This window comes from Nelusetta ayraudi, unplaced genomic scaffold (assembly GCF_046127955.1).
Source record: "Nelusetta ayraudi isolate G7.1 ecotype Tasmania unplaced genomic scaffold, CSIRO-AGI_Nayr_v1 ptg000026l, whole genome shotgun sequence".
Classification (NCBI taxonomy): domain Eukaryota; kingdom Metazoa; phylum Chordata; class Actinopteri; order Tetraodontiformes; family Monacanthidae; genus Nelusetta; species Nelusetta ayraudi.
Window position 1 is genome coordinate 3,078,334 of NW_027466076.1, and position 20,727 is coordinate 3,099,060.

General features: G+C 49.6%; 2 protein-coding genes across 6 annotated transcripts; one reads left to right on the forward strand and one right to left on the reverse strand.

Annotated features, from left to right (window-relative positions):
• Positions 1-32: 32 nt before the first annotated feature.
• Positions 33-10,015, forward strand: LOC142890192 (phospholipid-transporting ATPase ID-like). The gene is made up of 28 exons (XM_076029053.1): positions 33-170; positions 1,165-1,248; positions 1,398-1,456; positions 1,558-1,671; positions 1,952-2,050; positions 2,155-2,216; positions 2,696-2,768; positions 2,908-2,978; positions 3,085-3,167; positions 3,292-3,450; positions 4,032-4,120; positions 4,207-4,400; positions 4,724-4,932; positions 5,261-5,304; positions 5,397-5,562; positions 5,884-6,072; positions 6,165-6,280; positions 6,735-6,899; positions 7,037-7,148; positions 7,248-7,353; positions 7,498-7,648; positions 7,742-7,928; positions 8,093-8,316; positions 8,514-8,597; positions 8,692-8,937; positions 9,125-9,263; positions 9,372-9,502; positions 9,704-10,015. Exons 2-28 carry the CDS (start codon positions 1,194-1,196, stop codon positions 9,935-9,937), a joined length of 3,561 nt encoding a protein of 1,186 aa, XP_075885168.1. The 5' UTR covers positions 33-170; positions 1,165-1,193; the 3' UTR covers positions 9,938-10,015.
• Positions 10,016-13,721: 3,706 nt separating this feature from the next.
• On the reverse strand, positions 13,722-18,230 carry LOC142890189 (uncharacterized). Of its 5 annotated transcripts, none has more exons than XM_076029051.1 (4): positions 17,618-18,230; positions 16,799-17,037; positions 15,183-16,478; positions 13,722-14,915 (listed from the first exon to the last, which is right to left on the reverse strand). In XM_076029051.1, exons 1-4 carry the CDS (start codon positions 18,213-18,215, stop codon positions 13,737-13,739), a joined length of 3,312 nt encoding a protein of 1,103 aa, XP_075885166.1. In that variant the 5' UTR covers positions 18,216-18,230; the 3' UTR covers positions 13,722-13,736. The 5 variants fall into 5 exon arrangements, with proteins under 5 accessions (XP_075885166.1, XP_075885165.1, XP_075885164.1 ...); XM_076029050.1 differs by having other exon boundaries at positions 15,093-16,478; XM_076029049.1 differs by having other exon boundaries at positions 13,722-14,975; positions 15,093-16,478.
• Positions 18,231-20,727: the final 2,497 nt, after the last annotated feature.

The following is a 20,727-nucleotide window of genomic DNA, read 5'->3' on the forward strand; positions in this document are numbered from 1 at the left end:
CCAGCGGCTCCAGACACCTGTGTTCAACACACACACACACACTGAGAAAGAGAGAGAGAGAGCAGTGTGGACTCCGAGGCGGAAGGAGTTGGCAGGAGACGCTTCCAACTCTTTTCTCCTGCTGTGTTTTGACCTGCAGGAAACCAAACTCTGATTTTTTTTTGTCTAAGGTAGGTGCCTGTTTTTCTGTCAGTATGTATATGTGTATAGATATATATATATATATACATATATATATATATATCTGTATATGTATGTATCTGTATATGTATGTACATGTACAGATGTATGTGTATGCATATATATATATATATATATATATATATATATATATATATATATATATATATATATGTATATATTTTTTGAAGTGTTTGTTTGAACTGTGCGTAACCTAAAGACCTCATCAAAGGTCGACGGCTCGGCTCCTGAACGACTCAATCCTCACACCTCAAACTGAGAACGAGGCGATACTCAGATCATGCTTCCTGTTTCCTGTCTGCTCGGCCATCCTGGTCACATGCTTCCTGCTCGCTGTTTCCATTGTTCCACTCCTCTCTCTCACAGTTCGGAGTCTCTTTCTTGCTTTACTAACTGATCCTAGCTAACTAATATCCAGATGTTCTGGATGTTGGGATGTTTCGGGTCATGATCTGAATCCCGAGCCAGTGGACCATCTAACTCCTCCCCCACCCCACCCCCTCTGGGGCAAAGAACTTGGTCAGGGAGCGGCCACGCCTCTTTACAGCCTCCGAGATAAAATCTGCCGGACGTTTCTCACTTTTCCCGCACAGCCTTTTGGTTCCTTGTTACAGTCACTAAAACAAATTCAGTGTTTTAATTCAGTGAACTTAGTTGTTTTAACTTGCAGGAGTCAGTATTGACTTGATGAACTCAGGATTTTAACTTGGTCTGTTTTCAACTTGAGAACTAAAGAACTAAAGAAAGTATTTTTACCTTGATTAACCAATTTTACCCTTGGCAAACTCAATATGTTGGACTTGGTGAACTCTGGTATTTAATTCTGTGAACTCATTTCACTCGGTGAGCTCAGCCCTTTCACTCGGTGAGCTCAGTGTCTCAAAGATGCTGATCAACTCTGCTCCCTCCTTTGTTTCCTGCTTCTTCTCCTCCGCCCTCCTCCCTCCTCTCCTGGTCTTCCAGGTGTGAACTATGGAGACGTTGAGCTGAAGATGGGCTGCGCATCCACACACTTTGCCCGCCTCCTGAACAGGGGGAAGCAGGAAGGTGAGCTCGCCGCCCTGGTCATGTGACCCAACAAAAAAAACCCTCAGCGGCGCTGAGAGCCAGATTCAGCCATTCGCCGTCAATGGCTGGTCAAAACACACACACACACACACACACACACCCCTGAGAATCTGACTTGTCTCCCACAGAGACAGAGCGACTGGTGCGGGCCAACGATCGAACCTTCAACCTGTCTCACCGCTACGCTGTGAGTGGAAAAAAAACACTAAAACAAACAGAAAAAAAAAATCCAAAAGTTTGTGTCTCCACCTGTGACCTTGACCTTGACCTCTATCTGCCCCGCTGCAGAACAATGCCATCAAGACCTCCAAATACAACCTCTTCAGCTTCCTCCCGCTCAACCTCTTTGAGCAGTTCTTCCGGCTGGCCAACGCCTACTTCCTCTTCCTCCTCGTCCTCCAGGTTGGTCTTCTTCAGCCTGACTAATAGTCAGTCTTATCTTATCTATGTTTATACAGATGTATATATGAATATATACATTCAAGGGATTCAACGGATAATGGGAACGAAGCTACTGACAATTTTTTCTTTGTTCATTTTTCTTGAACTGATAAATGTCTGTACAAACTTTCAAATCCTGTAGTTGGGAATTCCATATTCTACATATCATCAACTTTTATCAACTTTTCCAGGTAGAGCACTAGTTGAGTATTATATTTAAAAAACACATGTGCTGGTGCAGGTGATCCCACAAGTGTCCTCCCTGGCCTGGTACACCACGGCCGTCCCGCTGATCTTCGTCTTGGCCGTCACAGCATTAAAAGACGCCAACGATGACATTGTGAGTGCGTCACCACCACCGCCGCCGCCTTCGACCGCGAAGCTCTGCCGACGCGCGGCTCAAACTCTCTTCTTCTTCTTTTTTTCGTCCTCCTCTCTGAGCAGAACCGACACAAAAACGACACGCTGGTGAACAGCCGGACGGTGAACGTCTTCGCAGACGGACAGTGAGTCGCGCGTTTAACTTTAAATGAAGTGTAAAGATGATCGGATGGGTAAAAATGCCAATGACCAATTTTGGGCAAAGAGATTTAGACAAGCTAGCCATCCTATATAATCATCATCATCATCATCATCATCATCATCATCATCATCATCATAATATATTTACATATACATTCAAATTGAGCACTTGGATCCATCACTCCACAACGTCCCTAGTGGCCACAGGGGCATTTTCAGTGTTTTTTTTTAGTCCTTTTCGGTGATGTTAAATAGCGGATTTTTTTTTATTCTATCATATTTCTCACTGCTCTTAACATGTGTGCCAAATTTGGTACAAAGCCTCTTCCTCATATTGTACTGATTCAAAGTCATTCTGGATCTTGTAGGTTCCCATTAAACACAAATTGACGGAGTGTTGTTGTTGTTGTTGTTGTTGTTTTTGTGACACAACGTGCTGATGTGTTTTTCTTCCCGGCTGCAGGCTGCAGAAGGTGGAATGGAGCAACGTGCAGGTCGGAGACATAATCAAGCTGGAGAGCAACCACTTTGTGACGGTGAGCGTTCAAAAAAAGAAAACCAAAGAGCCACGGCAGTGTTGAGTTTTCTTTCCCGCTGCGACCTTTGACCCCGGCTAGAGTGCCATAAAACAAAGTCCGCGTGGGGATTATTTTATCTGATCTTCGCTGTTTCCAGGCCGACCTGCTGCTGCTCTCCACCAGCGAGCCGCTCAACCTGGTGTACGTGGAGACAGCCGAGCTGGACGGGTCGGTGGCTCACGCACGCACGCACACACACACTACAGAGACTTGATTGACCTGTGACGGGTCTCTTCATCCTCTCTCTCTCTCTCTCTCTCTCTCTCTCTCCCAGTGAAACCAACCTGAAGGTTAAACAGGCCCTGACTGTGACTGGTGAGATGGGGCACGACCTTGAGCGGCTGGCTGCCTTCAAAGGTCGGACGGTGAAAACAGAGAAACACACACACACACACACACACACACACCTCGTTTTCTTGTCACATGACCCAATTAGAACACCATTTGTGTGTGTGTGCGTGACGTGTTGTGTCTCCCTCAGGCGAGGTGCGCTGCGAGCCTCCCAACAACCGGCTGGACAAGTTCCAAGGGACGCTGAACCTGGACGACCAGATGGTGGCGCTGGACAACGACAAGATCCTGCTGCGAGGCTGCACCGTCCGCAACACCGAGTGGTGCTTCGGCCTGGTGCTGTTCGCAGGTACACACACACACACACACACACACACACTGCACGACTGGGGGTGGGGAGTGAAGTCCTGGAGGTCGGTTTCACTGTCAGCACAACCACCTGGATCATCATGGAGGTCCCTTATCATCAATAAAACCATCAATAATACTGTATGAATTGTATATTATGTTGTATCATGCATTGTATCGTATCGTATCATATTGTATATCATGTTGTATCTTGTATAGTATCATATATTGTATCGCATATCGTATCATATATCGTGTCGTATCGTATCGTATATCGTGTCGTATCGTATCATATATCGTGTCGTATCGTATATCGTATCGCATATCGTATCGCATATCGTATCACATATCGTATCACATAGCGTATCGCATATCACCTCATATGATATATTGCATCACTTTAGTGTATCATATCATGAATCATATCTTATATTGTCTTGTATATCATATTGTATATCATATTGTATTGTGTAGCATATCGTATATCGTATTGTATCGTATATCGAGTTAACAATCTTGTTATCGATTGTGAATGTGTGAGTGCTCCGGGCTTCCGTACAATTTGACTTTTGACGTCTGAAGGTCCCGACACCAAACTGATGCAGAACAGCGGGAAAACCGTCTTCAAGCGGACGAGTGTGGACCAACTGATGAACATCCTTGTGTTGTCTGTGAGTCTGAATTTTAATTATTTTCAAAAACAGACTGTGTGTGTGTGTGTGTGTGTGTGTGCTCAATCGTCTCCCCGCTTGCCCAGATCTTTGGCGTCCTGGCGGTGCTTTGCACGATCCTCACCGTGGGGAACTTCCTGTGGGAGGAGAGCGACGGCGAGGCCTTCACGTCTTTCCTGCCCCGCCTGCCCGACACCGACCTCTCCCTCTCCGTCTTCCTCCTTTTCTGGTCCTATGTCATCGTCCTCAACACACTGGTGCCCATCTCCCTCTACGTCAGGTGCGTAATTGTTACTGTGCTTGAGTCGATTTTTCAGGTATCTGTACTTGTATTTCCTTTTACTTTGACTCACTACGTTTGTACACAAATATCTGTATTGTCGACTCCTCACATTGGAGGAAAACATACTTTTGTGATTAAAAATGTTTAAAAGATTCAGACAGAATTTGAATCTTATCAACTACCATATTGTATTTTTAATCGCCAAAAAAATAATAATTTTACTTTTGACTGCAGTAAATTTCAGACATTTACCAAAGTACTATCATTCCTCTTTCTTTAACATCCATTCATAATAATAATATTTTTCATCTGTGCTGCAGCGTGGAGTTTACCCGCCTGTGTAACAGCTTCTTTATCGACTGGGACCGCAAGATGTACCATGTCAAGAGCAACACACCGGCCCAGGCCAGGACCACCACCCTGAGTGAGGAGCTGGGCCAGATCGAGTACATCTTCAGCGACAAGACCGGCACCCTGACGCAGAACATCATGACCTTCAACCGCTGCTCCATCGGCGGCACAGCCTACGGTCAGCTTTGGTGTTTTCTTGTTTTTTGTTGGTAATGCACCAATACCAGTATTTTACAGTACCAGTACTTTTATTTCAGTACTTACCGATACCAACACTAAGTCCTTAAAAAGGCCGTTATAGAATTACTTGAACAACATTCCTTTTTTCTCTAGGATATGTTTTACTGCAGCACAAACCCAAATTTAACACATACATATACATACATACGCAACTGTTGTATGTATCAGTGTCGTATTATCGCAACATACTTTACGAGTACAAGTAGAATACTTTACCCCAGTATCGGTACTAATGATGCTTCAATCTGTCCTTCTGTGTGATTCAGGGGAGCTGCTGGATTTTAACGGACAAAGGCTGGAGATCACCGAGGTGAGAGCGGCTGCTGGAGGATCTCCCGGACTTCTTTTTTTGTGCGTGTGTTTGTTTTTGATCCTCTTTGCTGCGTCTTTTGCTCCCTGCAGAACACCAGGAAGGTGGACTTCTCCTGGAACAAGCTGGCTGATCCCACCTTCGTCTTCCACGACGACAGCCTGGTGGAGGCGGTGAGGGCGGAGCAGCAGGAGGCTCAAGCATTCTTCCGCCTCCTGGCTCTGTGTCACACCGTCATGCCTGAGGAGAAGACGGAGGGTGAGGATCCGTAGGGGGGAGGGAGGGTCTGCTGGAACCCACTAGCGTCTGGTTTATTGCATATTGTATATCTTATTGCATCGTACATCGTATTGTATTGCATATCGTATTGTATCAAGTAACCAATCAGATATTGTATCGTATATCGTATTGTATCAAGTATTGTATCATGTATCGTATCATATATTGCATCGTATTGTGTATTGCATCGTACATTGTATTGTATCGTATATTGTATTGAGTCCTATTGAATCATATATCGTAGGCCCTGGTGCTGATTCACCTCCTGCTGCTCCTGCTGCTGCTGCTGTGTCCTTTCAGGGAAGCTCTTCTACCAGGCCCAGTCTCCTGACGAGGGCGCTCTGGTGACGGCGGCCAGGAACTTTGGCTTCGTGTTCCGCTACCGCACGCCAGAGAGCATCACGGTGATGGAGGCAGGCCAGAAAGTGGTCTACGAGCTTCTGGCCGTTCTAGACTTTAACAATGTACGCAAGAGGATGTCGGTCATAGGTGAGAGAGGGAGCCTGAGGTCCCGACAGGTGGCGCTGCTCAGCCTGGACTGGTCCCCACTGACAGTGTCCTACTCTCCTGTGTTCTTCCAGTGCGCAACCCTAAAGGTCAGCTGACGCTCTACTGCAAAGGAGCCGACACCATCATCTTTGAGAGGCTCCACCCATCCTGCCAGCAGCTGAAGAAAGTGACCACACGGCACCTGAATGTGAGTGATGCCATTGGATGATGGGGGGAGGTGGGGCAAAATACATTGTTCTTCCACTTGTGTTACGAGAATCGATGGGCCAGGGCCAAATGTCCCAATTTGAACTAATAAAAATAAGGTGGGTCAAGCGAATTTCCCACCACTTCTGGTGTCACTACTTCGTGGCTCCACATGAGGGCGCTTAACACAATAATAAAGGACGTTGGTGTGAAAGAAAATAAGAAGAAATTGACAGCGAGTATCGCAATATTTTCATATATTGTATTGTATCGTGTATCGTACCGTATTGTCTATCATATCGTATATTGTATTGTAGGGTGTATTGTGTCCTGCACCTTACAGTGTATGGCATCATATATCATGTCATGTATCATATTGTGTATCTTATCGTATTGTATTGCGTATTGTATTGTATCCTGTGTCCTATCATAACACTCTTTCTCCTGATCCACAGGAGTACGCTGGCGATGGCCTCCGGACTCTGGCTCTGGCCTACAAGGACCTGGATGAGGATTACATGGTGGAGTGGAGACGGCGCCACCATGAGGCCAGCATTTCCATGGAGGAGAGGGAGGAGAAACTGGACAAGCTGTACGAAGAGATAGAGAGTGACCTGCTGGTAGGTCCACCACCACCTGACACAGATCCGATCTGCACACTGACCTCTGACTTCTTCCTCAGTCTTTTGAGTGCTTTTCCATCGTTGACTTTTTTTGCAAATGTTTTTGGTGCATCACTGTAACGTGTGACTTTCAGCTGCTGGGAGCGACTGCGGTGGAGGACAAACTGCAAGACGGAGTCCCACAGACCATCGAGCAGCTGGCCAAAGCCGACATCAAGATCTGGGTGTTGACAGGAGACAAGCAGGGTCGGTAGCTCCGCTCAATGTGTGCATCAACAAGTGCACAAAACTCAAATCGTTTTGTGTTTTGTCACAAAGTCTGTGTGTTTTTATCCGTAAAAACAGAGACGGCAGAGAACATCGGCTACTCCTGCAACATGCTGAGAGACGAGATGGACGACATCTTCATCGTGGCAGCCAGCACATCAGAAGACGTTGGAGAGGAGCTGCGGTGAGTCTTGCACACTCAGAGGAGCCGGAGGAGGAGCCGGAGGAGAAGCTGGAGGAGAAGCTGGAGTTGACGGTCCCACTGGGAGGCAAAGGGAAAAAGAAGAAGGAGCAAAAGCATGCGTGACGCTCTGATGGTTCTTTTTAGGAAAGCCCGGAAGAAGATGAGTCCCGGATCTTCTGACGAGCCGAAGATCAGCAAGAGCCGCTCGGGGCTGCTGTGGCTGCAGGAGATTCAGACGGTGGAGGAGGAGAAGGTGGACGGACAGTACGGCCTCATCATCAACGGCCACAGTCTGGTCAGTCTGGACGCTCTGAGCTTCCTCGACCCCTGACACCCTATGACCTCTGACCCCCCACCATGACCACCTCTCCTCTGTGCCTGTGCCCAGGCCTTGGCTCTGGAGGAGCCGGATCTGCAGCTGGAGCTGCTGAGGACGGCCTGCATGTGTCAGACGGTGATCTGCTGCAGGGTCACCCCTCTGCAGAAGGCTCAGGTGGTGCAGCTGGTGAAGAAGTACAAGCAGGCCGTCACCCTGGCCATCGGCGACGGAGCCAATGACGTCAGCATGATCAAAGGTCCAGCAACCCCTCCTCTTCCTTTTTTTTTTTAGCAATTTTTTGAAAGAGACAAGCAGTTCATCATTTAATGAACATCAGTGCAAGTGCACAGTTAGCAATATTATCGGAATAAAGTACTGAGTTCAGCTGAGAAGTCTGGGTCTCCTCCTGCTCCACTGCAGCCGCTCACATCGGCGTGGGCATCAGCGGCCAGGAGGGCATGCAGGCCGTCCTCTCCAGCGACTTCTCCTTCGCCCAGTTCCGCTACCTGCAGCGCCTCCTGCTGGTGCACGGACGCTGGTCCTACTCGCGCATGTGCAGCTTCCTGCGCTACTTCTTCTTCAAGAACTTCACCTTCACGATGGTGCACTTCTGGTACGCCTTCTTCTGCGGCTTCTCTGCGCAGGTAGGTTGGGGTTGAGGGTCAAGAACTTTATTTATCAAATGCTCATGCTGGATGTGCAGTGAAATGAACAAAAGAGATCAATATTTATGACGAGAGACCAGCGCGAAAAAAAAAAAAGAAACAAAAAACATTTATAGCATTTATAAAAATTCTGTTTTTTATTTTTATATTCTGGGACGTGTGTGTGTCTCCCTCAGACGGTGTATGACGAGTGGTTCATCACCATGTACAACACGGTCTACACAGCGCTGCCAGTCCTCGGCCTCAGCCTCTTCGACCAGGTAATTCCGCCACATTCTTGCATTTTTTTTCTCCCCCAGTTTTTCACAAACTCCGCCTCCGAACTTCCTGACTCTGACCCTTCCCCTTTCCGAGGACGTGAACGACCGCTGGAGCTTCCAGTACCCGCAGCTCTACGGCCCCGGGCAGAAAAACATCCTCTTCAACAAGAAGGTCTTCCTGCGCTGTGTGCTGCACAGCTGCTTCACGTCGCTGCTGGTCTTCTTCATCCCCTGGGCCGCCATGCAGGACACGGTGCGCGACGACGGCAAGGACATCGCCGACTACCAGTCGTTCGCCGTGCTGGCGCAGACCTGCCTCCTAGTGGTGGTCAGCGTACAGGTGAGGACGGACACGGAGGAAAAGGGAACAGCAGCCTCAGTCAAACTCTGTACATTCACATTCGTTGCGAAACAACACATCGCTTGATCATTTTGCCAAATATTGTGGACCGAACTGGTCAGAGGTCAGAGGTCAGAGGTGTTAATGAAGATGATGAGTTGTGGGCCCCTCCCCTGGTCTCCTGCAGCTGTGCCTGGACACCAACTACTGGACGGCCGTCAACCAGTTCTTCATCTGGGGCAGCCTGGCCGCCTACTTCGCCGTCACCTTCACCATGTGCAGCAACGGCATCTACTTCATCCTGACCTCCGCCTTCCCCTTCGTCGGTAACCACCTACACTGGACCAGTCTTACCCTCCTCACCCTCAGCCCCTTTCCCCCCAATCCTCTCCCTCCTCGTCCCCCTCGGTGACGGTGTGTGTCTCCCCCTGCAGGCACGGCAGGGAACTCCCTCAACCAGCCCAACGTCTGGCTCACCATCCTGCTGACGATCTTCCTCTGCGTCCTCCCCGTGGTGGCCATCCGCTTCGTCTACCTGCTGCTGTGGCCCAGCGTGACCGACAAGGTGGGCCGGACACACACCACACACAACACACACCCCCATGCACACACAAAGGAGGTGACTGGTCAGTTGGATCGTAAAGTACTGATCTTAAAGGACCACACCAAGCACCGCTTGCTTAATACTGGAACAACCGAACGTGATTCGGCTCCAAAAGATTCAAACTTTTCGACTGTAACCCCACCCTTCCCGCCTCCCCCACAGGTGAGGCACAAGATGCATGAGGAGGCCCTGCCGGCTCCGACCCCTCTCCGCTCGCGCCCCAAGCGCTTCAGCACCCGGCGCTCTGGCTACGCCTTCTCGCACTCGCAGGGCTACGGCGACCTGGTGACCTCTCAGAAGTTCCTCCGGCCCAAGAAGCGGCTTGCCCTGTTCCCCCGGGACGAGCCTGCTTTGGCCCAGAACCGGCCTCAGACCTACAGCACCATCCTAGAGTGACCTTTTTTCTCTTGCATGACCTCATGACCTTAGAACATTTGATAACTGCAAGGTGTGTCTGCAGACATTTTTTTTTTTTTTAAAAAGTCACAAAAAGAAAAGAGATTCATTTTTAAATTGGGATGTTGATTAATGTGACCTGTGTTTATTTTAATTTTATTCTGTTCTATTTTAATTTTGGTTCAACCTCTCTGGCTTTAATTTTCTTCCACTGTGCCGTTTACATGTGTCTCAATTGATTTCAATGCAACTTTATTGCCACTGTGCTTTTATAATGTTTATATTTTTTTTTATAGCAAAATCAAAAGTAGAGTCAGATTAACTCGGGGCGTCTCAGAACCAGACAAAAAAAAAAAGTCTCATTCTAAATTTTTTTTTAACAACCCTGTTGTTTACATGATTGTTTACGGAAAGATTGAATTTTTTCCCCTTTGTTATTATTTTATTGTCAGTGTTTTCTTTGATATATTTTCACTCCTTTGTTCGCCGCCAGGGGTCAGTGTTGTTCCTTCCGACTGTCAAACATATGACCCAGCAATAACACGTCCTGTCTAACACACTCTTGTCTTTTTTTCATTCAGCGGTTATAATTGCAGTTATTTTTGCGACACACACACACACACACACACACACACACACACACACACACACACACACAGACACACCTCTGACAGTCTAACTGATGGGGGATAAATCTGGGTTTGTACAAGCCTGGACTGGGGTTGAAGCCTGACTCTGCTCTGCTCTGCTCTGCTGCGTCAGTCAGGCTGCTCCGGTGAAGGTCAGCCAGTCATCCCACTGCATGCTGGGAGATAAAAATAACCAGCCAGCAGAGTGACACGCTCCAAAATACACTCATCTCCCTTTCTCACTGCCAAATTATCTCAAGTATTTACGGGTGAATATCTAAAACGAAGAGTAGAAACATTTTTAAAAACAAACAAAGCACCTGACTCATTAATAAGCCACAAACTGATTTCTTTTTAACCCGTTGACCTCTGTGGAATTTTGAATTTAAAAAGAAAAAAGACAGGATGGCTGTTAGATTCAGAAAAAAAAATCTGAATTAAAATTGGCTCAAAATGCTGCTAAATATCAATATGTTATTTTTTTTTTATTTACGGGAGAATTTTCTGCGCTTGAGTCTTTTTTTTTTTATAGTTAGAATCTGATCCCAACCAAGTACCTCCCCAACCACTAGATGGCAGCGAAAACAGGCTGTCGCCTTCTGAGTTTTAATCATCAGGGGGGCCAATGAGGAAATATGTTTAAAAAATGTGATAAGAACATTTGGCTGAATTAAGTTAGTCAATGATTCCACACTATTTAGTGACCATCTTTGCTATCCATCAGTTTGATTAAGCTCATGAAGCAAAATATCACTAGACCTTGCTGTAAATTAAAAATTAATTTGGATTAATCCTGATTAATTTAATATGTTTTCATCAAAGCAGTAACAGAAGTTCCTCTCTTCAATCCTCTGTTTGTTTTTGTTGTTGTCTTCTTTTCTTTCCCTCTCTCAACAGCCACTGATTGGAAGGCCTTTCTGCAGCCGGGCAGTCGCCTCCATCCGGCCACTTGGTGGCGCTGAGACGTTGCACTCGCCGCCTGTCAGCCGGAGCCGGAGCCTCGTCTATTAGTGGAGCGTCGTCAGCGGTGGCAGGTGCAAGTCCTGTGTCTAAATAAAGGATTAGCTTCAACCCCAGAGTGCACACACACACACACACACACACACACACACACTTTAGACGGCAGAAAACCAACCCGTGCGTGCCAGTTTCCTGTTTCACCCGAAGCCTCCTTCTCCAGTCTTGATAATAATCACTGTGTCTCGCTGCTGCGGTGTGACACAGAAAAAGGGTCCCACTGAATTTGGTGCCACCTGTTGGTGGCTCTGCCTTGTTTGGGCTCCTCAAACTGGGCCAAGTGGACACACACACTCGCCCTGGACTCTGGTCCCAGTCAGCCGTAAATCACGCAGCCCAGTCCTGGTGACCCCGGGGTCATGTGATGACCTCGGGCCTCTGTGTGTGTGTGTGTGTGTGAGTGTGTCAGGTGACGGGTGAACACCCCCCGGTGGTCGATACTGTGCCCGCACTAAATATGGACGCGGCGGCTCCCAGTTTCACACATCGTAGCTTCATGTTAACCTACTGAGGTGCTGGCCTTGCTTGCTAACGTGCTAACTAGCTACACAGCTTTGCAGTCAGTTCAGGTGCTACTGGGCCAATTGAACACGCAGCCTGAAGCTGGGGGCGGAGCTTTCTGTGTGACAGGAAGCTGAAACTGACAGCTCAGTTTGGCTGAAGGCTTTTCACTCCTGCTAATTGACCTGGTGGGGACAAAAGGTTCCCCTCTGACCCGGCTGGACTCCCATGGTCCTGGTTCAGGTCCTGGTCCATGTCCAGGTCCTGGGTTTGAGACCCCAGAGGACCCCTGCTCCTGGTCCTTGTCCTGGGTTTGAAACCCCAGAGGACCCCTGCTCCTGGTCCTAGTCGGGGGTTTCAGACCCCAGAGGACACCTGCTCCTGGTTTATGGGAGATGGTGCTAATTGTTTTGACTGCCGTTTATATCTTTTTTATTCTGATTTATACAGACGAACACCTCAAAGGGTTGTGGGATTGGACAGCAGGTGACCGTCTGCAAGTGAAGAACAAATTAAAGGTCTGGATTTGTAGAAGATGACAGTTGACTTAATGTGGCAAAATAGATTGATTTTAAGTGCTTAAAAGTCACAGATTCTTAATAACTCCAGTCATACGTGACATTCATTTATTTTTTATTAATATCTTGTTTTTATTTTGTTTTTTGCAAAAAAAAAAACCTCCCACAAACAAACAACTCTCAGCCAGGACACCAGAGACGTGACATTTATTTGGCATCAATAGATTCTGTATCCAGTTGACAGTTCTCATCACCGCAGCGCCACATGACAACCTCCAGGGGGACAAGTCGAGTGACCCCCCCCAAAAAAACAAAAAACAAAACCCAAACCCCCCACAAAATCCCAAAAGGTCATATTCCAAAGGCACACACAGTTATTGCTTCCATTACGATGCAGTCACAGTGAACAAACAGCGCGCGAGAAAAAGTTGAATAATCCAGAAGACAAAAAAGGTGCAGTTTGCATGATTGCAGAAGCATCTAGAGGAGGAGGAAGAAAGGCGTGTCTGTCCTTGCAAAGTGGGCGGAGCCTCGCCCAACTGCACAACATGAGAAAAAAACAAAAAAGTTTCAGACCCCTCCCACCCCATATGCCCCACCCTGATGCCTGCATGGTGTTAGTGCTAACGCTAACATGAGTCGCTGATATGATTGGCTAACACACACGGCTCACGGCTACATATTAGACGTCATCAGGCCTGCGGGACATCTTTTGTGACCGAGTCATGTGACTGACAGGTCTCACTTGTTTTTTTTGTTTTTTTAATTCCTGTTTTTTAAATTCCACACACACAGGCACACACCCCCAACCACCACCACCACCTGGTGGATGAACGCAGTACTGGTTTTGAAGACAAATTTCATTTTCATTTCTTTACTCTTGAATTATTATCATTATTATTATTATTTCTAACAATTATCGACGACTGTTAAATCCAAAGATCCAGTCACGGACATCAGCTCCTCGCTCACGATTGTTCGCATGGTTTTTGCTAACAGCAGTCGCCAGTCGTTCAATCCTGCAGGACATCAGCTAACATCTTTTGTGACGGACAGGCTGCGCTAATACTCACTTGGCTTTTATTTTTTTTTTTCAGCATTTTAAGTTCAACACCCCTCCCCCCACCTCGCCCGTCACTCCCTCCCCCACCACCCGTGCACCAGCTGGTCCTGGTCACCCGTGTCCAGGACTCGGTTCCTGCACTCCTCCCAGCGAATCACTCTGCCCTTGTCCAGCACTGCGAACTTCCACTCCAGCCGGCTGTGGGCAGGGAGGTGGACTCGGCCGCTCCAGAGGCCCCGCCCCTCTCCAGGCTCCTCCCCCTTCTCGCCCCCCTTCCCCTCCCTCTCCAGCGGGACGAAGGCCGTCCAGCCGCCCAGCTCTGGTCGGCTGCCGGTGATGGCCAGCGTCTGCTGCTCCGACCAGGTCAGGTAGTGGACTCTGAAGGTCACCTCCACTGTCTGGGGCAGCAGGGGCGGGACGGCCGCCACCCGGGGGGTGGGTCCACCACCGCCACAGGAGGCGGAGCTTTCCTCTGGCAGCTCTGGGGCGGAGACGCTCAGCCAGGGGAGAAGCTGCTGACCCAAGTCGGTGACCCACTCGTTGGCGTCCATGGTGGCCTCCATTATGCTGATCTCCGTCCTCCTCCTCTCCTGCTCCTCCTGCTCTTCCTCTCCTGCTTTCTTCTTCTCCACCTTCTTCTCCTCCTCTTCTCCTCCTTTCTTCTTCTCCTCCTCTTCTAATCCTGCTCCTCCATTCTTCTCCACCTCCTCCTCCTTTTCTCCTCCTTCTCCTTCGATGACCTCCACAGCGAACTTAAGACTCTCCTCCACCTGCGCCACAAAATGGTCCATCAGTCGGTGGTACTCGCTCTCCACCTGGTGGCCAAACATGTCCTCATTTTCCGCCGCGGCGAACTCGGGGATCATAATCCAGTCACCAGGGGCGGGGTCACGACCTTCGGAAGACCACCAGGACACGGCGGTCACGGGAGGAGTAATGTCATCCTGGACGCAGTCAGGAGGCAGCTCCAAGTCCTCTTGGGCGGATTCAGGAGGCAGCTCCTCCGCCTGGGTGGAGTCGCAAAGCAGCTCCTTCTTCTGATCGGAGTCATGAAGCAGGTCCTCCTCCTCCTCTGCAGAGTTAGGAGGTAGCTTCTCTTCTTGTTTGGAGTCAGGAAGCAGCCCCTCCTCCTGGGTGGCGTCAGTAGGCAGCTCCTCCTTCTCGACGGAGTCAGGAAGCAGCCCCTCCTCCTGGGTGGCGTCAGTAGGCAGCTCCTCCTTCTCGACGGAGTCAGGATGCAGCTCCTCCTCCTGGGCAAAGTCACTAAGCAGCTCCTCCCCCTGGGTGGAGTTAGGAAGCAGCTCCTCCTCCTGGCCAGAGTCGGGAAGTAGCTGCACCTCCTGGGCAAAGTCAGGAAGTAGCTGCACCTCCTGGGCGGAGTCAGGACGTAGCTCCTCATCCTGGGCAGAGTCAGGAAGCAGCTGCACCTCCTGGACGGAGTCAGGAAGCAGCTCCTCCTCCTGGGCAGAGTTAAGAAGCAGCTCCTCCTCCTGGGTGGAGTCAGGAAGCAGCTGCACCTCGTGGACGAAGTCATGAAGCAGCTCCTCCTTCTGGGCGGAGTTAGGAAGCAGCTCCTCCTCCTCCTGGGCAGAGTCAGGAAGCAGCTCCTCTTCCTGGGTGGAGTAAGGAAGCAGCTCCTCCTCCTCCTGGGCAGAGTCAGGAAGCAGCTCCTCCTCCTGGGCAGAGTCAGGAAGTAGCTCCTCCTCTTGGGTGGAGTCAGGAAGCAGCTCCTCTTCCTGGGTGGAGTCAGGAAGCAGCTCCTCCTCCTGGTCGTGACCTTTTGGTTCCTGGACTGACGGAAACATCTCGGGATGAGGTTCTCCTTCGGCAGAAGCAGCTTCAACCTTCGCCTCCTCTTTCTCCTCCTCCTGGTCCTCCTCTTCCTTCTTCTCAAAGCCGCCACTTCCTGCCACTGCAGGTCGCAGGTCAGAAGCTTCACTCTTGGTGTCCAGAATGTCGGAAACCAAGACCAGTCGGTCTGGAGTCTCAGGAGGTTCTCCAGTCCAGGAGCTCTGATCTTCCGATTCACAGGAAGGTAAAGTTTCAGGCTCCAGTGCGGTGAAGTGACCGTCTCCATTCAGAGGAGGAGCAGGAGGCGCAGAAGGAGCAAGAGGAGCAGGAGAGGGAGCCTCCGTGTGGTCAGAAGCTGGGGACCAATCAGGACACTTGTCTGCTCCTGAGATCTGGACTGGAGAATCGCTGTCGACCACAACGTACGACGTCAGCAGCTCCTCCGCCACAGGCTCAAATGGGGGATTGCAGACTTGGTTCTGGAGGTCCAACTGGGACGTCTGGGACCAAAAACCTTCAGCAGGAGCTTCATCATGGTGCTCTTTGAGGGTTGGTCCTTGGTCTTCATCCTGAACATCATCCCTGGTGGTTGGAATCACTAGCGGAAGGTTTTCCATTGGTGGAGCATCTTCTTGGACTTCCTTCTCCTCTTTCTTTTCCTCTTCCTCCTGCTCATCCTCCAACCTCTGACGGTCTTCCTCCTTGTCCTCTTTGGCAGAGAGGTGAACGTCGCCTCGGGGCGCCACGCTCTCGAGATCCTCTTTGTCCAACCTCTCAGCTAGGTTGGAGGTGACAGCAGGAGGTGGAACAGCTCCGAGCTGGTGGTTGGGCTCCTCTGAAGGTTCTTCTGAAGGTCTGTCTGAAGGTTCTTCTGACGATTCTTTAGAGGGTTGCTCTGAATGTTCCTCCACAGTCGCTGCCTGATCTCGCTGAGGTGCCTGTTTGTTTGCAGGACACTGGACCTTCATCTCAGTCACATCCTGGTCCGCGGTCACGTCCTCCTGACGATCTGCTGCCAACAGCTAGACACAAACATTAGGTTCATATTAGTGGATCAGTGGGTGAAGGTAAAAAAAAAACAAAAACAATCCTAATCTGATTGTCCAAAGGTTGAGGGTGAGGTTGAGCATCGACGGCTCAATCATTAACACGTCAGCTTGTGTAACAGCAGCTTCTCTTCTCCTCTTCCTGCTAAAATCTCAAAGTGGATCAAAATCAATTTTGAAATAATTTAAAAATAAAAGCAGCTTTTTCACTCCTTCAACACTGCCGGTGACCTGAAGAGGGGACCAGTGAGCTGAGTAGGTCCGTGAAGGTGGAGAAACCCCTCCCGCAGCCTCACCTTCCCCAACTCCTGCGGCGGATTTTCAGGTTCCTCAGGTTCCACACCGGCCTCCTCTGGAAGCTGCTGCACTGGCGCTGGTGTGGGAGGAGGAGGAGAAGAAGGAGGCGGTGGTTTCTTCTCCTCAGGAGCAGCGGGAACCTGCCGTCGCCGCCGCCGCCGCTGCCTGACCTTCAGGTTGCTCTCAATGCCATCGATCTCCTCCGTCAATTCTGGTGGGACCTCGTCACTCTTTGCATCTGCAACGAGCGTCACGTGAAATCAAACAAAAGTTGAAAGTTTCAAAGGTCTCCAACTTGTCTGTGGATTTTATAATTCATGTTCAAAAAAAAAAAAAAAAAAAAAAAAAAGCTGGTCGTCAAGATGTCTGGATGTGAAGAAAAAAAACAAAACATAACCAAAAAAACCCCGGCCATCTGTGACATCACAAAGGGTTGATTCCACAGTTGTTTTGTTTTTTCTCAACAGGAAGGTCCCGGGTGCGGCACTGCAGTGGGACTTTAACCTGACTTTAACCTCACGTTTATTCCTATGTCTAATTAAAGTCTATTTTAGTGGATCATTCCAGGGAATAAGCACAGACTCGAGCTGAGTTCAGCTCCAGCTTCAGGCCCAGAACCCCGAACCTAAACCCCACAGTAGAACCCCGTATCTCCTGAAATCTCCCAGGAGAACCCTGCAACTGAACCCCCCCCCCGAGTAGAACCCTGCACCTTAACCAACCTAGCAGAACCCTGCACACCCCACACCTCCCAGGAGAACCCGCCCCCACCTCCCGGTAGGACCACGCTCCTGCCACCCGGCCGGCGGCTCTCCTACCTGTTGACTCACCGGACTGGAGCTCCTCTTCCGGGCGGCTCGGCTGAACTTCAGCCTCGCATTCCGGGTGCCCGGGCTCCGTGCCGGGGCTCACCGCGGCCCCCCGCCGCCACCATCGCCTCCCCCGGAGGCTCCGGTAGATGAGCAGCGCGACCAGCAGCGCCGCGATCCCGGCGGCGGCGAGCAGCACGGCGGGTCCGTGGCGGCCGATCAGACAGAAGAGCGAGCCCAGGTCCAGGCGTCGCCCCGCGGCCACGGTGTCCTCGAGCGCCATGGAGGAGAGCAGGAAGGCCGGGCTGGAGGTGCTGCAGGCCGGGCACTCTCTTCCCGAGGCCCCGCTGCTGCTACTGCTGCTGACGTGCTTCACTTCCACCGTCAGTCTGCGGTGGTGTGAGCCGCTGATGGTGCTGCTGGTGCTGCAGCGGCGGTGCTGAGGAGGGGAGGCAGGTGCGAGCAGCTGATTGGCTGCGGCGGGGTCACGAGGATCCCAATCGGATTGTTCCCGCAGTGTCAAGCTGATCTGTTGGAAGCCGTTCAAGTGACGTAAGGAAGAAGAAGAGAAAAGTCTGGTAGGAAGGTCATTTATTAATTTATTCATGCGTCATCATTTGAAATCTATCTCTACATATATTTGTCTTAAATGGCGCCTTGCTTTAGATGTGTATATCTCTCAGGGCAGGAAATACTGTTAAAAATCAACAGGACAGTTTCCCCCCTGTAACAACCAACCGGAACCATATTAAAATGTTGCTAAAATAATACTAATATAGAACAAACGAAGCAATAAAAACAGACTACATATAAATACAGGCAATTGCACACCTCGCATATGCTACATTACAAACTGCAACAAAAATTGAATAACAACGATACAAAATAAAATAAAATAAAATAAAATAACAACTGCCTGTGCCTGTGCGTCTAACCAGCGACACCAGGTCAACAGCTCCCCCCAGCGAAAAAACTGGAGTTAAAACGCGATGCAACGTCCAGATTGAGCTTCAAAGGTTTCGGAGCAACAGCTCCACCCAGTGGAAGGCTATGGTACAACCTCCACACGCCTGCTCGCCTGCAGCAAGGCGATAAATGTTGAAAACATCAGCGTGTTTTTTTTTTTTTTGCCCCCTCCCTTTATCATAATCAATCTTTTTATATTCTATTCTTTCAGGGAGAGGCTGCGATAAAACAACTGGAGGTGGTAGAGCAGCAGTTCAGAGAGGAGGAAGCACGGGGTGCAGTAGCCACTAACCACCACCAGGGGTCAGATCTAGACCAATTTATATGGGAGCAGCGTTCAGTCCTCACGCAGCCTCCTCCACCTCCTCCTGCTTCTCGTTCACCTCTTCATCCTCTTTCTTACTCCACCTCCTCCTTTTATTTCTCCTCCTCCTCCCCCTTCTTCCTCCTTCTCCTCCACCTCCTTAATCCTTCACATTTCCTCCTCCTCCTTCTCTTGCTCTTTCCCCTTTCTTCTCCTCCTCGTCCTCCTTCACCTCTTTCACCTCCTTGTCCTTCTCCATCTCTTATTCTTCTTTCCCCACTTCTCCTTCTCCTCTTTTTCCTCACCCTCCTCTTCCTCCTCCTCCTCTCACACCTCCCTCACCTCCTCCTCCACCACCTTCTCTTCCTCAATGATTTTGCTGCAGAATCACAGGGTTTTGTCACCACTGTCTAAAAAGATGGGTGGAGCTTCCAGTTTCAAAAAAGAAGGCAGAACGCAAAAGTCCCTAAAAACCTGGCCAACGTTACCTTTGGCCAGGAGGGGGCGCCAAAGCTGGTTGCAAAATGACTAATGACAAAATGACTCTCTCTCTCTCTCTCTCTCTCTCTCTCTCTCTCTCTCTCTCTCTCTCTCTCACGACGGATGGGCAAGTCACACACGGCGGGAGGTGTTTGTTTGGCTCCGCCCCTTCGCCGTGCCGCCGCCGCAGGTTGAACCACAAACTTTGCTCTGTTCAGTTTTGTGGGAACAAACTCCTGCGCTGAAAGGTCATTCCCCCCACCAACACCACCCATCATCCCCTATACATTGAGTGCACACACACACACACACACACACACACACACACACACACACACACACGCACACACACAGACGCACACTTCCTGTGTGACTTGGAGGCTGTGTGGTATTTGAACAGATGTGGGCAGACTGAGCGTGCCCAGATCCCCTCCTGACCCCAACATGCACTTCCTGTGCAGAAAGTTAACACCCAGAGAGAACAATCGCAGTCTGTACCCTGGTCACACACACACACACACACACACACACACACACACAAAGTGGTCAGTGTTTGTTGTTTGCACATGAAAGTGAGAGTTGACACACCGCTCGACCTATTTCCAGGTGTCCATATTTCCATTCTCGGAATTCTTCTTCTTCTTCTTCTTCTTCTTCTTCTTCTTCTTCTTCTTCTTCTTTTTATTTCAGTCGTTAAGAACTTCCAGTCCTCAGCCGGTCCAGAGACAGAAAGACGCTGCACAAAGTCTTCCTGGAGTTTAGTTACAGTCATTCTTCTCCCACTGATGTGCAGCCACACACACACACACACACACACACACACACACACACACACACACAGGCGAGCTCGCTCACTCCAGCTCACTCCGTTGTCAAGCTTTTACATCTGTAGCTGCTCCGAAGGTCCGGCGGCGCCTCTGGCGAAGCACGCAGAGAATCTAAAGCGACTCTGATGTTTACGTTTGAACGTACAGACAGACGACACAGCAGCGGGTGTGTGTGTGTGTGTGTGTGTGTGTGTGTGTGAGAGAGAGGTAGAGAGAGAAAGTGGGGGGTAGGGTGGATGGGGTAAAAGAGGTCAAAGTGAAAACTGAATTTGCTACAGCGAAGGCCATCAAGAAAAAAAAAAACAAAACCACAAACTCAGGGACTCCTTTTTTAGCCTTTTATTTTTTATCTTTTTAATCTCGGCTTTTAAAGACGTGAGCCGAGCGCCTCGCCGCTCCAGGAATAGTTTGAAACACGCTGCGGTCGTGCTCCCGGCGCAGCCGAGGAGGCGAAAACACACAAACTCCCCAAACACATCAATCAGCTTTTACGTTGGAAACATTGTAACAATGAATTGTGGCCACAAGCTGCAGCTGCTGCG